General features: G+C 35.4%; 1 protein-coding gene across 5 annotated transcripts in view; it reads right to left on the reverse strand.

Annotated features, from left to right (window-relative positions):
- BCO2 (beta-carotene oxygenase 2) overlaps positions 1-18,207 on the reverse strand; it is a 47,734-nt gene that overhangs the window by 6,060 nt on the left and 23,467 nt on the right. For all 5 annotated transcript variants that reach the window (XM_070490297.1, XM_014855464.3, XM_014855465.3 and 2 more), the window contains 6 exons: positions 16,299-16,510; positions 15,970-16,085; positions 15,175-15,277; positions 11,456-11,584; positions 10,260-10,420; positions 9,183-9,350 (listed from right to left, as the gene is read on the reverse strand). In XM_070490297.1, the coding sequence (XP_070346398.1) occupies positions 9,183-9,350; positions 10,260-10,420; positions 11,456-11,584; positions 15,175-15,277; positions 15,970-16,085; positions 16,299-16,510 (889 nt within the window). The remainder of the gene's footprint in view (positions 1-9,182; positions 9,351-10,259; positions 10,421-11,455; positions 11,585-15,174; positions 15,278-15,969; positions 16,086-16,298; positions 16,511-18,207) is intronic.

Below are 18,207 nucleotides of genomic sequence, written 5' to 3' on the forward strand. Positions count from 1 at the left end.
GGCAGACAACATTTCACACATGCCGTCACAACAAATTGCTGGAGGAATTAGACGTGTCCTGTGTGACTCTACTAGGAGACGACTCTTGGAAGCATGAACCTGGTTTCCTCTAGACTTCATCCCATGTGCCTTTGCCTTTTGCTGATTTTTCTAGGACCTGTGAGCCCTCCTAGTGAATCATCAAACCAAGGAGTGGTCTTGGGGACCACCAACACAGTCTCTCTGCAGAGATGGTGTTTAAGCAGGAGACTCTAATAAAATAAGTGAATTTTTCTGACAATAAGAATGCTTAAAACACATTTTCCTCTCTTGAAATACTGTAAAATGGAGAACAAACCGTGCCTTTTCCCCTCGTATACCTAGTCCATGTTATCTCCATCTCATGCCAAAATGTTTTTACTGAGCAAAGATTTAGCGCCATTTTTAAGTTTCATAAAGAGTTAGCTTTTAAAAAATTACTTTTAAATTTATTTAGATATATTTCTCTTTTGCAAAACTATAGCTGAACACAAAGAGATTTCCAATAATGGTGGATTAGGTAATGTGGATCAACTGTCCCATTGAGAACAGCTAGAAAAGCCAGAAAAAATGTTTAAAAAAAGCTACTTGAAGGCATTGGTGAGCTAAAAAGGCAGTGAAGAACAATGGGGCAGAGACTTGGGAGGAGAAGAAAATCCACAGAGACATACTAGATATTGGGGGCAACTTTTCCCCTAAGCACATCAGCTGCTTTTAGGAAAAGGCAGCTGAAAGGCTGAGAAAAATAAAAGAATTTTTTAATTAAACTTTTTTATTTTGAGCTCACTGCAGATTCGCATGCAGTTGTAAGAAATAATACAAAAAAATGTACAATTGATTAAAAACTTGGCAAAAGACTGGAATAGACATTTCGCAAAAAAAAATACAAATGCCCAATAAGTACATGAAAAGATGCTCAATATCATTAGTCATTAGGAAATGTGAATCAAAACCACAATGAGATAACACTTTACATCGTTAGGATGGCTATTACTAGGGGGAAAAAAACCAGAAAATAACAAACGTTAGTAAGAATGTGAAAAAAGTAGAACCCTGTGCATGCTGGTGGGAAGGTAAAATGGTGCAGCTGCTATGGGAAACAGTTTGGCAGTTCCTCAAACAGTTAGATATAGAATTATCATGAGATCCAGCAATTCCATTTCTAAGTATATGCCAAAGAGAAGTGAAAACAGGGACTCAGATATTTGTATGCCAATGTTCATAACAGCATTATTCACAAAAACCAAAAGGTGAAAATAACCCAAATGTCCACCAACAGATAAAGAGATAAACAACATGTGGTATACACATATAATGAAATATTATTCAACCTTAAAAGGATGAGATTCTGATACATATTACAACATGGGTGCCCATTGAAAAGATTATGCCAAATAAAATGTCAGACACAAAAGAACCAATCTTGTATGATTCCACTTATATGATGTACCTAAAATAGGCATATTCATAGCAACAGAAAGTAGAATAGAGGCTACCAAGGGTTGGGGGTGGGTGTGAGGGTAGGGGTGGAGGGGTGTAGAATAGAGAGTTGTTATTCAGTGGATACAGAGTTTCTGTGTGTGATGATGAAAAAGCTCTGGAAATGGATAGTGGTGATGGTACAACATTGTTAACATACTTAATGGTACTGAACCGTACACCTAAAAATGGTTAAAAGGGTAAATTTTATGTCATGTATATTTTATCACATTAAAAAAATGCAGAGAGAGCCCATGTATCTTTCATCCATTTTCACCAATGATAATGTCTTGCATAACTACAGCACAATATCAGAACTGGGAAATTTACATTGATATAATCCATCAAATTCATTCAGATTTCATCAGTTTAACATACACTTGTTTGTGTGTGTGTGTCTATTTAGTTCTGTGCAATTTCATCATGTGTAAATTCATGTGATCACCACACAACACTCAAGATACAGAACAGTTCCATACATACACAATGAAATACTACTCAGCCATAAAAAAGATAAAATCTTGCCATTTGCAACAATATGGATGGACCTTGAGCGTATTAGTCTAAGCGAAATAAGTCAAATGGGAAAAGACAATTACCATATGATTTCACTCATGTGGAAGATAAACAAACAAACATACAGATGCAGAGAACAGATTGGTGGTTACCAGAGCGGATGGGGGGTGAGGGGAGGTGAAGGAGTAAAGGGTCACGTGTGTAAGCAACGGATGGCAACTAGACTTTTGATGGTAAACACGATGCCGTCTATACAGAAGCTAAAATATAATGTTGTACACCTGAAATTTATATAATGTTATAAACCAATGTTACCTCAATAAAATAATAAAATTAAATTAAATTTTAAAAAAGATACAAAACAGTTCCATCACCACAAGGATCCTTCATGCTACCCTTTTATAAGGATATAGCCACACCAACTCCTCCACCACTTGATCCTAATGAGAAGAGATTTTGATAGTTCTGAGGAGCTAGAGAGACAAAAGTTGGAGTTCAGGGTCTGCCAAGAAGGAGATGCCCTGATAAACCTCTAACTCTTTGTGTCAGGAGCACTTAGGTCTGCACCCTAGAAGTAAAAACAACTAGAAATACTCCAGCTCTTGCCGAGACTGTATCCTCACTCAAATTATCTCAACCCCTATAAATAGATTAAGAATATCTGGAATTGATAATGTATCCTAGCCACCTGCCAGAAGCAAATGAAAATCTTCTCTGTGGGAAGATAACATCATCCTGGGTCTCAAAATATCTCCACCATTTTTCAAACCCAATATTCTGTATATGATAAAAATTAACCAGCACATGAGAAGACAAGAGAGTATGATAAAAAAAAAAAACAATAAGACAAAGAACAGATGATAGAAACAGAACCACAGGGGATCCAGATAATAGAGTTATCAGACTTTATTCTCAATATGTTGGAGGAAATTCCTTTCAAGTGAGAATTGTAGCAGAGAACTAGAAATTATAAAGGAGAATCAAATCAAAATTCTAGAACTGAAAAATGCAATGAGTTTAAGAACTTAGTGGCTAGGTTTAACAGCAGAATAGACACGGCTAAAGAGAGAATGTTTGACTGTAAGACAGATAAGAAAAAATATCTTTAGAGAGAGAAAAGGATGGAAAATACTAAAAATAACATAAGAAACAGAGGACAGAGTGAAAAGGGGTAACATATGTGTGCTGCAGTCCCAGAAAGAAAAGAGAGAAAGGTTTTACCAGCTGTAATATTTGGAGAAACAAGGGGTGAAATTTTTCAAAACTAATGAAAGACATCAAACCATAGATTCCAGACTCCCTAAACCTCCAAGTAAAATAAATCAAAATAAAACCATATTGAGAGATATCATTAACTACAGAAGATCAAAGAAAAGATCTTAAAAACAGTCACAGTGGAAAAAAGATCAACTTTAAAGGTGCAAAGCTTAGACTGACAACTGATTTTTTAACAGAAATCAGAAGATAATAAAATGGTGACTTTATAGTGTCAAAAGAAAATAACAAACAACCTAATTCTTTATCCAATGAAAACATCCTTTAAGAAAGAAGGTAAAATAAAGACTTCTTTTTTTTTTTTAAGATTGGCACCTGAGTTAACAACTGTTGCCAATCTTTTCTTCTCCTTTCCACTTTTTTCTCCCCAAGTCCCGCCAGTACATAGCTGTATATTTTAGTTGTGGGTCCTTCTAGTTGTGGCACATGGGACGCTGCCTCAGCATGGTCTGACAAGCGGTGCCATGTCCACACCCAGGATCCGAACCAGTGAAACCCTGGGCCCCGAAGCGGACCGTGCAAACTTAACCACTCGGCCATGGGGCCGGCCCCAAGACATTTTTCTGACAAGCAAAAACAGATTTCATCACCAGCATATCTGAACTAAAGAAAATACTAAAAGATATTCTTCAGTCAGAAAGAAAATGATTCCATGTGGAAGCTCAGAGAGTTTGGAAGGAATTAAGAGCAATAGAAAGGTAGAGATGTGGGTAAAGGGGTAGTATGGGTAATCAAGATTTTACATAAAGCCACACTAATAATAATGCCTTATAGGGTTTAACAGAGAGAGAGAATTAAAATACACAAGAACGGTAGCATAGAAATCAGAAGTAGAGTAAATGGAGTAAAGTGTTCCTGAGTCCTTGGATTGTCTGGAAAGAATTAAAAGAACCAATTTATAATATATTGTGTTAAATCAAGGATGTATACCATAATCTCTAAAATAACTACTAAAAGAATGTATAACTACCAAGCTAATGGGCGAGGGTGGGGTGAAGTTTGGGGGAGGGGAGGTGGAAAGGAAATAAGAAAATATACTCAAACAATCCAGAGAAAGCAAGAAAGGAGAGAGAAAAAAAACTAGTGACACAAATAGAAAGCAAATAGGAAGATGGCATACTTAAATTCCAATATATTGTTGATTCGTTCAAATAAATGCCCCAATGAAAAGTTAAGAATTGGCACAATAGAGCCACCCCTGACGGCCTAGTGGTTAAAGTTTCATGTTCTCCACTTTGGTGACCTGGGTTCTCTTCCCAGTCACAGAACCACACTACCTATCTGTCACTTGCCACGCTGTGGTGGCAGCTCACGTAGAAAAACTAGAAGGACTTACAACTAGGATATACAACCATGCTTGGGGTTTTTGGGAGAAGAAAACAAAGAAAGAATTAGCACAATGGATTTTTAAAATATATGCTGCTTACAAGGTACGCATCTAGAAAGATTAAAAGTAAAAGAATGGGAAAGTTACAGCATGCAAACATTAAGCAAAAAGTAGACTTCAAAGCAAAAAGCATTACTCAAAGATAAATGTTCAATAAACTAGGAAGGGAAAACAATTCTAAATTTGTATGTACTTAATAACAGAGCACCAAAATATATAAAGTAAAAATTAGCATAACTATAAGGAGACAGAAAAATCTATACTCCAAGTAAGAGATTTTAATATACCTTTCATGTTATATGATAACTGATATAATAGAGATCAATAAAAATAGAGAAGATTTGAATAATATTAACAAATATGATCTAATTGACACATATAAAATACTGCATCCAAAATCTAGGACATATATTATTTTAAGTACACATAAAACATTTAAAAAATGATCTTGGGGGCCAGCCTGATGGCACAGCGGTTAAGTTCGCACGTTCCACTTCTCGGCGGCCCAGGGTTTGCTGGTTCAGATCCCAGGTGTGGACATGGCACCGCTTGGCACACCATGCTGTGGTAGGTGTCCCACATATAAAGTAGAGGAAGATGGGCATGGATGTTAGCTCAGGGCCAGTCTTCCTCAGCGAAAAGAGGAGGATTGGCAGTAGTTAGCTCAGGGCTAATCTTCCTCAAAAAAAAAAAAATGATCTTATGCTGGGCCATAAGGCAAATCTCAATAAATTTTATGTTTAGAATCATACAGCAAAATTAAGCTAGAAATCAATGTCAAAAAATAACTAGAAAAGTGCCCATATGCTAGAAAATTGAAAGACACATTTCAAAGAAGAAATCTCAACAAGATTTAGAAAATACTTTCACTGAAAAGTAATAAAAATAAAACATAAAACTTGTGAGATGCAGCTAAAGCTCTTTAGAGTGAAATTTTTTTTCTCAAAGGTATATTTTGGGGGGAAAGGATCAAAAATAAAGGATCCATACCCTTAGAAAAAGAACACTAAATTAAACACAAAGAAAGTAGAAAAGGAAATAATTAAGTGCAGAAATCAATGAAACTGAAAACAAACAGACATTTAAGAGGATCAGCTAAGCCAAAAAGATGGTCCTTTGAAAAGCCTCATTAAATTGCTAAGATCCTGGCAAGCCTAAACAAACAAAAAAGGCAGTCAGTAAAAACAACCATATTAGAGATAAAAACAGGGAATATCAATTAACCCTACATACATTTTTTAAAAACATAAGATGATATTATGAATAACATTAGGTCAATAAATTTGAAATTTTAAACGACATGGATAAATCTCTAGAAAAACACAATTTGCCAAATCTGACACAATAAGAAATAGAAAATCAGAATAATCCTATATTATTAAAGAAATAGAACTCATAATTTACGATCACCTGTTAAGAAATTAATAGGTAGCTCTTTACTGTTGAATTATTCCAAACATGTAAGAAATATTGCCAATCTTATATATTTTCATACAAAGAATAGATAAGAGAACAATTTCCAACTCATTTCATGAGAGCAGCAAAACCTTAACACCAAAACCTAACAAGGACATTATAAGGAAGAAAAATTACAGGGCAACTTTATTCATGAAATACATGCAAAAAAATCCTAAACAAAATATTAGCAAAGCAAACTTAGCAATATATTAAAACAAAAATACAGTGTAACCAATTGGAATTTAGTTCAGGAATGAAAGGTTAGTTAACACTCAAAAATCAATCAATAGCTGTTAGAAATTTTTTTTAAATCAATCAATGTGCTTCACCACATCAATGGAATAAAGGCTAAGTCGTGTGATTCTCTCAATAGCACAGAAAAAAATTTGATAAAATCTAACGTCCATCTATGATAAAAATTTTTAGTAAACTAGAAGGGAACTTTCCTAATTGAACAAAAAGTATCTTTAAAAAAAAATTTTGATAACTGATGTCCACACAAAACAATAGGGAAGAATAGGTGGAACATGGTATTTTTAGGGCAGTAAAACTATTCTGTATGATACGATAATGGTGGATACATGACATTATGCATTTTTCGAAGTCCATAGAACTGTACAATACAAAAAGTGAACCCTGATGTAAACTATGGACTTCAGTTAATAATAATGTATCAATATTGGTTCATCATTTGTAACAAATATACCACATCGAGGCAAGATGTTAATAATAGGGGAAACTGAGGGAATAAAGGGAAGGGAACTCTGTACTCTGCTTGATTTTTCTTTAAACCTAAGACTTCTCTAAAAAATCAAGTCACTAGTGTTTTTTTTTAATCTACAGCAAACAGCATACTTGATGCTAAAATGTTGAAATCTTTTCCTCTCAGACAGGGAACAGACAAGGATGCCAACTATCACCACTTACATTGAACACTGTCCTGGAGGTGCAGTGAAATAAGGCAAAAAAAGAATACCAATAGTTTGGAAAGGAAGAAAAGAAACTGTCACTACTTGCATATGATATGATTGTAGATGTACAAAATATTAAAAAAGCTATAAATTACTAGAATTTATAAGTGTAATTACAGCATTACTGAACACAAGATCAATAACAAAAACCAACCATACTGCTATACAGCAGTATTAACATAAAGGAAAGCAAAAGTAAATAACATGTAAAATAATGTCAAAAAATATCAAATACCTAGGAATAAATCTAACAAAAGACGTATAAAATTTTTAACGAGAAAACTATAAAACACTCAAAGGAATTAAGGAAGTCCCAAGGAAATGGAAGGATATATTGTGTTCATGTACTGGAAGACTCCACATTGTGTAAAGATGTTAATCCTCACTCAAGCTGATATATAGATTCACTGCAAATGTAATTAAAATCTGAAAGGGTTTTTGTTTTTGTTTTGTGTGTGTGTGTCTGTGTGTGAAAACTGACAAGCTGATTCTAAAATTTATACAAAAATGTAAAGGACCAGAAATGGCCATGACACTCATTGTAGAGGAAAAAATTAGGAGGACCTGATCTACTAAACATCAAGATTTTTTATAATAGTGACAGTAATTAGAACAACGTAACACTCGCACAAGTATACTTAAGGAGACCAATGGACCAGACTATAGAGTCCAGAAACAGAACAATACATATATGGATACGTAATTTTTAGAATTAAAAAATCTTCTAGAAGATAACATAGGAGAATATTTTCATGACCTTAGCATAGGAAGATGTCTGAAACAGATGTACAATGGACTACTCATGTCTGTTCATCAAAAGGTACCATTAAGATAAACTGATAAAGGTATCTACAAAAATACCTGCAGTAATTTCATAATTAATGGTGAATTATTAAAAATTTTCCAAATTAGATGGGGAAAATGATTACTGCTATGACCACTTCTTTTCAGCTTGAGGTCCTAGCTAGTACAATAAGGCAAGAAGAAAGAAAAGGCATAAATATTGGAAAGAAAGAAATAAAACTGTCATTATTTTCAGATAACATGATTACATACATAGAAAATCCAAAATAATCTACAGATCAACTATTTAAAATAATAAGCAAATTTAGCATGGTCTTTAAATATGAGGTCATCATACAGAATCAGTTGCATTTCTATATACAAATGAAAGTTTAAAAGATACCATTTACAATATTTTCAAAATACACTAAATACCTAGGTATAAATTCAACAAAAGATATCTAATATCCTTATGCTGAAAACTATAAACATTACTGAGAAAAATTTTTAAAAGACTCAAACAAATGGAGAGATATTCCATGTTTGTGGACTGGAGACTCAATATTTCTCACTGTTGTAAATATGTCAATTATCCCCAAATTGATCCATAGTTGCAACATGATCCCAATCAGAGGGGTTTTTTTTTTCTTTGCAAAAACTGACAAGTTGATTCTAAAATTTATGGAAATGCAAAAGGCCAAGAAAAACTCAGACAATCTGAAAAAAGAAAAGAGCTAAAGGACTTACACTGCAGCTATCAAGACCTATCATATGCCTATAATAACACAAATAAGCTTAGTAAGTATAAGTAAAGTTTAAAAGTAATGTTTTTAAAAGATTTAAAAATAAAACTCTAACTGAAAACAATTTACACTACATAATCCAAGGAAAAATTTTACCTTGGATTCAGTATCAGGAAAAAGTGAATCCCTTCAGCTGGATAAACCAATAGACTTTCTTTCATCACAGAACTAAGATCATAGTCTATTTTGTTCTCCTTTCCAGGAAACATAAGTCTGTTTAGTGCTCAAATGTAACAAGGAACTAATCACAAGTGCTTCAAAACACATCTCTTGACTTTCTTTAACATGCTTTTTATTTAAGTATTAAGTAAGTACTTCAAATTATTTTTAAGTATTAAATAAATAAATGACAAAGCTGTGTCTTCACTTTAAAACCATTCTCCATCCTTCTCTGCCAAAGAAGCAAGAGAAACAGCTAATGCCAAAGCCAAAGCCAGAACTTGGCTAATTCAAAATTAATTTCACAACTCCTGACAAATCAAAGGTGTTTACCTGATCAAGTCCTTCCCCAGCTTTCCTAAGATTCTGTAGTTGGTAAATTTCTAGGTTTTCTCCATTATCTTGACAGCACAAATCAATTACAACACAGCCCTGGTCCTCAAAGGCATTGATTTGATGAAAAGTAACAAAAGGTTTACTGTAGTACATCCCTGGAAGAAGCTGCAGGGGAAAACACAAACAAGGAAAAAGAGACATTTTATTTTATTTATATTTTTTTCCTTTAAGGAACAGATCCACAAAACTCAAATTAAGAAGATTCCCCCCTTGAAGTGACAGGCCCGGTAGGTGTAAAAAGTAGAATTTGGAATGTAGAAGCAAATCCGCTTTGATTTAAGCACTGCTTGCTCAAGTCGTCTCATCTCATATTAATCAATGAACTCGGGCTATTTGATATAGACCAATCAACTGCCACAACTAACTTAAAAGTCCTCATGAAACATGGTCCATTGTTTTGAAGAATAAATAAATCCTGGACTCTAACTACATGGCTAAATAGAAAATACTGCTATTAAGTAGCTTATGATAAATTAAGTGACTAATTCTTTGAAAAATGCACTCAATTTTATTAAGATGGGATTTTTTTTGGTAATGAAATTAGGGTACAGTAAATTTAGAATACTATCTCTTTAGAGAGGTAAAAAGTAGACAAATATAATAGTGCTTTTAATCAGGAGTATAGAAAGATATTTAGCCAATGTGCTTTGGACTTTGGTAGGATTATCACATTTACATATCAAGCAGTGGTAGAAGTAACTAACTGAAGTACCATTGCAAAAGTTAAGGAACACCTCCGCATAAACAAGATCCTCTTCAGCAAATATTATGATATGGAAAAACCCATGCTAAGAAGGTGTCTAGATGTCATTTTAATTGAATCAGATAATTAAAAGGATAAAATCGCTTCCTACAAAATCCACTAATAAGTAGTTAGCCCTACCTATGGAAAAAGGTATATCCTGATTAAGAGCGTCTTACACAAGCAATGCCCAGTGAAGGTAAAAATCAACATATGGAAATTTGCCTTTGTGTCCAATCATTTTCATGATAAATATACTCAAAATACTCCACCTGTCCAGTGTGCTTATCCACCACATGAAACCGTGTATTATACTGGGGTTCCCAGCTTATTGCATCAGAAAAGGCCTTTCCCCGAATTTTGGAAGTGACAATTCTCCACAGATTCATCTTTAGAGGCTGTTCAATGAAGATTATGTAGTTCCTTGTCATTCCTAAAAGGTTCCAGCAAACAATAAAATGTTATTTCGCAAATCAGAGTTGTCTGAAATGTGAGTTATGGGGACTTGTCTGAATGCCTGGACATTTTACTGCTGACCTAAACAAATCCCAGACAGAAATAATTCTTCACTGTTTCCCAGCTTTGATGTACATATTTCCTGTCCCTACATGAAAAAGAGAACTGCTTAGAATAACTTGAGTTGAATGCCTTCAGCTTGCTGGTTACCCCTTTTTGTTCTTTCTTTTTAAATTGTTTTGGTTTAGGAACAAGGTAAAGAAGCATAATATTAAAGTGTTGATTATGATCTGAAACTTTATTCCCTAATCCTTTTGCTATTTATACTGGGGGTAAGGATTCAGGAACAGACTGGCTATAAAGGTTTACAATGCAGAAGATAAACACTCTGAGAAAAAGCTGAAGCAATCTGTACAGACTATGAATTCTTCCCGCAAATACAGTCAAGACCTTTTCAGTCAAGACCTTTTCAGGTATGATTATTATCTGTGGACTCTAAAGTTACCTAAAATTTTGAATCCTGTCAATTTTTAATGGTCAAATGATTTTTTTTTAATTTTACTTTTTAACAGTGTTTTTTATTTTCACAATAAATTGAAGGGACGGTACACAGATTTCCCATATATCCCCTAGCCCCACACATGCATAGCCTCCCCATTATCAACATCTCCCACTAGAGTGGTACATTTGTTACAACTGATGAACCTACACTGACACATTGTAACCACCCAAAGTCCATAGTTTACATTACAGTTCACTCTTGGTGTTGTTACTTAATTTTTTAGTACTTGCTTGTACTAAAATAACTATATATTTTCAAGCAGTCAGTTGGTTAGGGTAAGAAGTACATGACTAAACAGAATAAACTTAACTGACATTAAAATGCAGTCTTGATCTCATTAGCCCCGTACTCTGACAAGCTGTATTAACACAGTACTTTCCAAAACTAGTCCCTCTGCTATGGCGACATTAGGGCAGGTCCCATTACAATTTACCTTCTCTCTGCACTCACCAAAGCTATGGTAGTAAGAAGGTTTCATCTTCTCTGCAGAGGCAATAGAACATACCACCTGGGCTCCATGGATTGTCTCCCCAAGGTCCACCTTCTCTGGAGGAACTCGAATAACATTATAGCAAGAACCTGGAAAACGGAAAATCCTGTCTTGTTTTACATACTTTCTAGAGTAAAAGATAACCCTTGTACTTGCAGACTAGGCAAAAGCAGTTAAGAGCTTTATACAATGTGCATGACATCCATATTTCGTGAAGAGTTATTTCAAACAAAGACTTGTATATAAAAAACATATTAACTTTATCAAAATTATTAGCTAAGGTTTTGAAACAATACACACAAAGTAATCAACCATTTTTTTGCTTTCAAATGGTTTACTGTATTTTAATGCTCTCAAATGGTTACTTTCTCACTCCCTGAAGGCGCACTCAATCCCTACTTCATAGGAAAAGATAACGTAGCAGCCAGGAATATCCTCAAATTCTACTTGTCCCTCTCCTCACTCTCCACTATAATCTCCATTTGCATCTATGTGCAACACCTTCCCTTCAGTCCTCTGAATCCCTGGGGTCACTTTGGGGTCCCATCTCATCCTGTCTCATGAACATTCATTTATACAATCATTCATCTGACTATTGCTTACTACTTCTTCAATAACCAACTCAAGCGTCCACTCATCAAGTAGCCTTCCCTGACTCTTCCCCAGCCCAAAGGTATTTGGAGCCCTCTTCTATGCCCTGATTATATCTATACAGTCATAGCACTTATCCCATCGTACTATAATTTTCCTGCTTGTTTATCTTCTTCCCAGGAGACTGGTGAGCTCTTCAAAGGCAGGATCATCTCTGCATCCTCAGTACCAAACAAGGACTTAGCATTTAGCAGGTACATTATAAACAGCTTTGATGGATTAACTAACAACATACGTTTGTTAAATGATTCAATGAATGAACAAATATTGATGTCATACTGAATTAACTTCCTGTTATTAGAACTGCCAATGTAGGTACTGAAGAACTTGGGTAACACAGAATTTTGCAATCACTAGCTTCCTTTGGGACAAGATAACCATTTATTCGGCAGCTACTTATTAAGTGCCAGCTATACTCCAGGCAATCTTCCAACTGTCCTAAGTACCATATTCCAGACGCTTCTATACAGCAGTGTACAAAAGAAACACAAGGCTCTTTTTTCATAAAGCTCAAATTCTAATAAATTATACGATAACTAAAAAATATAATGCATCAGATGATGATAAGAGGACAATTTAGAGAATTTTTCATTTCAAAAAGCCTTTTTAAAACATCTGAAAAAGCTAAAACAATTAAAAGCTTTTTACTTCCTAAAGATAGAAATTACCAGCAAGCACTTTATCACAATGAGAATCACTAAATTTCCCCTAGATGAAATTTAGCATCCTAGGTAGTCTAGCTCCCTGTAGCTACATGTACATTTGAGTTCTAGTTCAAAAACTCCTCACTGAACCAAATAATCAAGTAAGAAAAACGAAGTAAATTCAGTTCTAGTTGAGATCAGAAGATAAAGAGAAGAATTTCCTGTCTCAGCAATTGGGTTAAGTGACAAATACTCAAGTCACTAAATTTAAAGACTAGTAGAACTATTTTAACCACAAGTCTTGAAGGCATGATTAGGGGAGACAGACCCAAGAAACACCCAGCAGAGGAATGACCTGCCCAACACTGTGAGTCTAACTCTGCGAGATTCTTTAGACCTCGTGACAGCAAATTGAGGCAAAGCAATAAGCCCAGCCTCTGATGATTGGTGAAAGGGCTCCTCAAAGATCCAGCGGCCACTTGCACCAAAATCAGAAGGGAATCTTGTTAAATGCACCAAGAAAAGGAGTCAGGGGGTGGTTAAAAAGCAGATTCTTGGCCCCTTTTCAGGTCTACTGAACCAGAATCTCTGAAGATAAAGCCTAGCAATCTACATTGCTAGGAAGCATTCTGGGTGATTCTTAGGCACACTAAAGGCTGAGAATCACTGATCTAATGACTATTTATTTTAGGATACATAACTGAGAATTGTTAACAGTATTTCTCATTTTATGATCTAGTTACAAAATTATCTACTTGGTTAACAGAGTTAATAAGAAATTGATTTTTTTAATGATCAAAAAAGACGGATGACAAAAAACTGCTGAGTCAGTTTACCCACTTGCTGAAACATTTTACCAAAAAGGATGTTTGCTGTTTCCTGTAACAGCTTTGAAGAATACATCCCTATCTGAGATCAAGCAATAAAGAAGAGGGGAGATGGCTGGGTGATGAAGTTTCCAGGGTACCCTATCTCTACTTGAGCCAGTAAAAAACACATCTGCAGTATTCATTTTCAGATACACTCATACGTATAAATACGGAGAGGTAGAGACGAACAACCCACAAAGCCAATTACTCACCAAAGGTATACACTAACCTATACAAAAGGTAATCTGTACAAAGGTGTCATAGGTTATAGATGATAGATTGATTGACAGCTAAGATAGATAGAAAGATCTACTACTTATACTTACACCTTCCTTTTCAAACAGAGAGAAACATTTGTACTCAAGTAGGAACGTGAATTTGCATGCCCTGAGAGAGTCTTCTGTACTCAGTGGTAAACAATTCTTAAGTTGGTCTAACAGTGACTAATAGCAAGCCTTGGGGTGTGATTCAGGCTTGCTGACAAGTCTGGTCTTATACACTTGGAAGCTTGCCTAAGCAAGTATCTTAAAGTCTCAAGATTCACTGCCCTTGTCTGTAAAAAGGGGATAATAATAGTACCTTTCTCAGAGAGTTGTTAGAAGGATTAAATGAAAAAATATACGAAAAACCACTTAACACCAGTACATACTAGACACTCAATAAATGTTAGCTATCATTATCAGGTATTAAAACTTTCTCAGCAGGGGGCTGGCCTGGTGGCACAGCTGTTAAGTTCGCATGCTCCACTTCAGCAGCCTGGGGTTTGCTGGTTCGGATCTCAGGTGCGGACCTACACACTGTTCGTCAAGCCATGCTGTGGCAGGCATCACACATATAAAGCAGAGGAAGATGGGCACGGATGTTAGCTCAGGGCCAGTCTTCCTCAGCAAAAAAAAAAAAAAAAAAAAAAAAAGAGGAGGATTGGCAGCAGATGTTAGTTCAGGGCTAATCTTCCTCAAAAAAAAAAAAGAAAAGAACTTTCTGAGCAGATTGGTAGGCAGTTGGGGAAGTACACGGATATCAGGAAAGAGATGTGGTGTAATTGACTGTGAACGCAATTGCACTATAACCTCAACTGACTTTAGTGTGTTACTTCCATGATAAAAATAAATTCCTTCCCATGTGATAGACAATGTAGCTTCCCTACATCTCACTGCTGCAGCATTCTAAATTTCTTACACTTACAATATGGTACTTATTAAAAATTCAAGTTTAAGAAACACGTACTGAAAATCCCTACAATGCTTGTGAGCCAGGAAGCACAATGGACCATAAATGTGTGAGCCATGCTGAAACAACCAAATAGAAAATCAGCATCTTAGCATATGTGTGGAAAGACCACAGAACACATACTTAATGATAAATTACATACTTTAAGTTCAGTGACGCTACTTTAGAGATTTCTTTCTGAAACTTTCAAATGAAGTTTCATATGTTTACATCTTAACCATAATGGAACATGAGAAGATAGTTAACTTTCAATTGTTTTTAAAAAGACCGCCATTCTAACTTTACCATGTGGCCCATAGGAGTTTCCCATGTTGTAGGCTGTTCCATCTGGGTCATAATGAGGATGTGCAGTTGCTCCATTCACAGCAATAAATTTGCTCCAGTCTACCTGCAAATGTAAGACCATCAGAGACTTTTCAGTGAAACATGGGCAGATCTCATGGGCATAGACAGTAAGGATGTGCCAACTATTTTAAAACAAAATATGAAAACTACAGTCTAAGCCCTAAGATCTCACCTCTGAGAAATCAAAATTATTTTTCCTACTAAAGCAAAAGAAACTAAGACAAAAAAACAAAACTAAAAATAAACAAAACCCCTACCACCAAAAATGGACAAAATGATTATCCAGTAAGGATTTTGTACGTGTGTGTGTGCCCACAATCATAGGAAAGTTCAATAGAAGAAGAACTAAAATTGAGGTCCAAAATTTTATTTTATTTTTAATTAATGTGGTACATAAAGGCAGTATAGGTCTAGACAATCTCCCGTTCAATTCTCCCTGTAGCTAGGAAGAACATGAACTGACCAAAGTAAATCTGTACTATTCTGTTTCTCCTTCACCCTAGCCTTCAGATATTAGAAGTAAGGAGGAAGTCTAAAATTATCTTTAAGGAAGACCAACCCCACAGGGCATTCTAATCAGGACAGAGAGTGCACAATAACTTGAAACAGTGGGTAACTTTGTTTTTGTTTGGTTAAGGCTTCAATTTCTTCTTCAGATATCTACTACTCTAAAAATATTTCAAATGGAAAGAAATTTTAGGGTCTCTTTTATTTATTTTTTAACCTATATTTTACCTTTTCTGTTTTTTCCAGGGTCTCAATGTCCACTTTATTCATAAAGTTGGTCTCAGTACTGATGTAGTAATCACCCTTGTACCGCACATAGTTGACATTAGTGTTGTCAGTCATTGCTGAAACCAAACCCCAGAGTTATTAAAACACAACAACTTACTATAACAGGCCCCAAGCACTCAATCAGGGAGAGAAAGCAGTTTAAACATCCTCTCACACCAAAAGAAAAGTCTATTTCAAGATTTATCTTTATATAAATTGTCATATATCATAATAATTTAAGTAATCGTCACCATCACCTGCAAATTCTGGGCCCATTAAAGGCTGCTTACCAAGCTGTTCAAACTTTGACATAAAACGTTCAAAAATACTCTTGCATGGATCAGGGAGGGCCAGTGTGCCAAATTCTGAGATCACAATTCGATCATGAACACTGTTGGCCTTGTATGTATCACTCTGTAGAAACTTGCTCCTATATGTCACTGTGCCCTTCTCTATCTTGAACTGGTGAAGCAAAGCCATTCCATCAAACCAGTGATTGTACCTTCAAACAAGAGCAAAAATAGAAAAACAAATATTAATAAGAAAAAACACGGTTTCAAAATGAGAGATTTCAAATAGAGAGAGAAGGAAACGGGACAAGTTCCCAGCAGAACCTGATTAGTCAGAGAATTTGAAATTAAAGGGTAACAGCTTTTGAGTATGTCCTGAAGCACAACAGGAAACAGCAACTTACCTTCTCCTGACCCTTATCCTCTGTCAAAAAGCTAACACTTCAGAGGGCTAAAGAGAAAATCTAAGCTGGTGCCTACTGAGATAATTCTGATCTTTACCCTATAGTCAAGAGAATAGCGTGAGAGAAATGCGTAACATTTCTCAAATTAAAATCGCTTCCTAAGCTTTTAGAACTAGTTATCTTTTATATCTTGTATATATTACATTTTCCATTTAAAATTTTTCTAATTTATCAAAATTATGCTAAAGTAAACAAATAAGATGATTGTCCTTACCGGATAATCATTTTTGTCCATATGATTACACTAGAAATGACCTATTTAAATGACAGAACATCCAAAAACTAAGGAAAAGATTGTGGCTTTACTTTTAAAAGGGTTTAGCATCATATTGTCTTTCCTTTCATATGCTTGACAGATTGAATGCTTAATTTCAGCATAAATAAGGGAAGCTAACATCATCATCTTAAAAGGCAATGGTCCTGGGGGCTGGCCCCGTGGCCGAGTGGTTAAGTTCGCACACTCCGCTGCAGGCGGCCCAGTGTTTCGTTGGTTCGAATCCTGGGCGCGGACATGGCACTGCTCATCAAACCACGCTGAGGCAGCGTCCCACATGCCACAACTAGAAGGACCCACAACAAAGAATATACAACTATGTACCAGGGGGCTTTGGGGAGAAAAAGGAAAAAAATAAAATCTTAAAAAAAAAAAAAAAGGCAATGGTCCTGAAAGCAGGGATTCAAAGAGAAATTTGTACATCCATATTTATAACAGAATTATTTACAATAACCAAAAGGTGGAAGCAACCCAAGTATCCATCAACAGATAAATGGATAAACAAAATGTTTACATACAACGAAGTATTATTCAACCTTAAAAAGGAAGCATCTGTCACATGCTACGTACGACATGGATGAAACTTCAGGACATTATGCTAAATGAAATAAACCAATCACAAAAAGACAAATACTGTATGATACCACTTACATGCAGTATCTAAAGTAGTCGAATTCATAAAAACAGAAAGTAGAATGGGACTGAGGGAAGGGGAAATGGGAAGCTATTGTTTAATGAGTATGGGCTTTCAATTTTGCAAGATGAAAAAGTTCTGAAGATTGTTTCTTAACAATGTAAATAAACCTAACACTAACCTGTATGCTTAAAAATAGTTGAGATGCTAAATTTTGTTATGTGTTTTTTACCACAATAAAAAAAAATGCAGGAAGTAAGAAAGTAGAGAAAAGGCCCTCTTTACCCAGTGATTTAAGATGCCGTCTTTATCATAAACTAAATTTCCATAAGTTCTTTTTTTTTTGTAAAGATTGGCACCTGAGCTAACAACTGTTGCCAATCTTTTTGTTTTTCCTCCAAAGCCACCCAGTACATGGTTGCACATTCTAGTTGTGAGTGCCTCTGGTTGTGCTATGTGGGACGCCACCTCAGCATGGCCTGACGAGCAGTGCCATGTCCCCGCCCAGGATCCAAACTGGCGAAACCTTGGGCCACC

This window comes from Equus asinus, chromosome 20 (genome assembly GCF_041296235.1).
Source record: "Equus asinus isolate D_3611 breed Donkey chromosome 20, EquAss-T2T_v2, whole genome shotgun sequence".
NCBI lineage: Eukaryota > Metazoa > Chordata > Mammalia > Perissodactyla > Equidae > Equus > Equus asinus.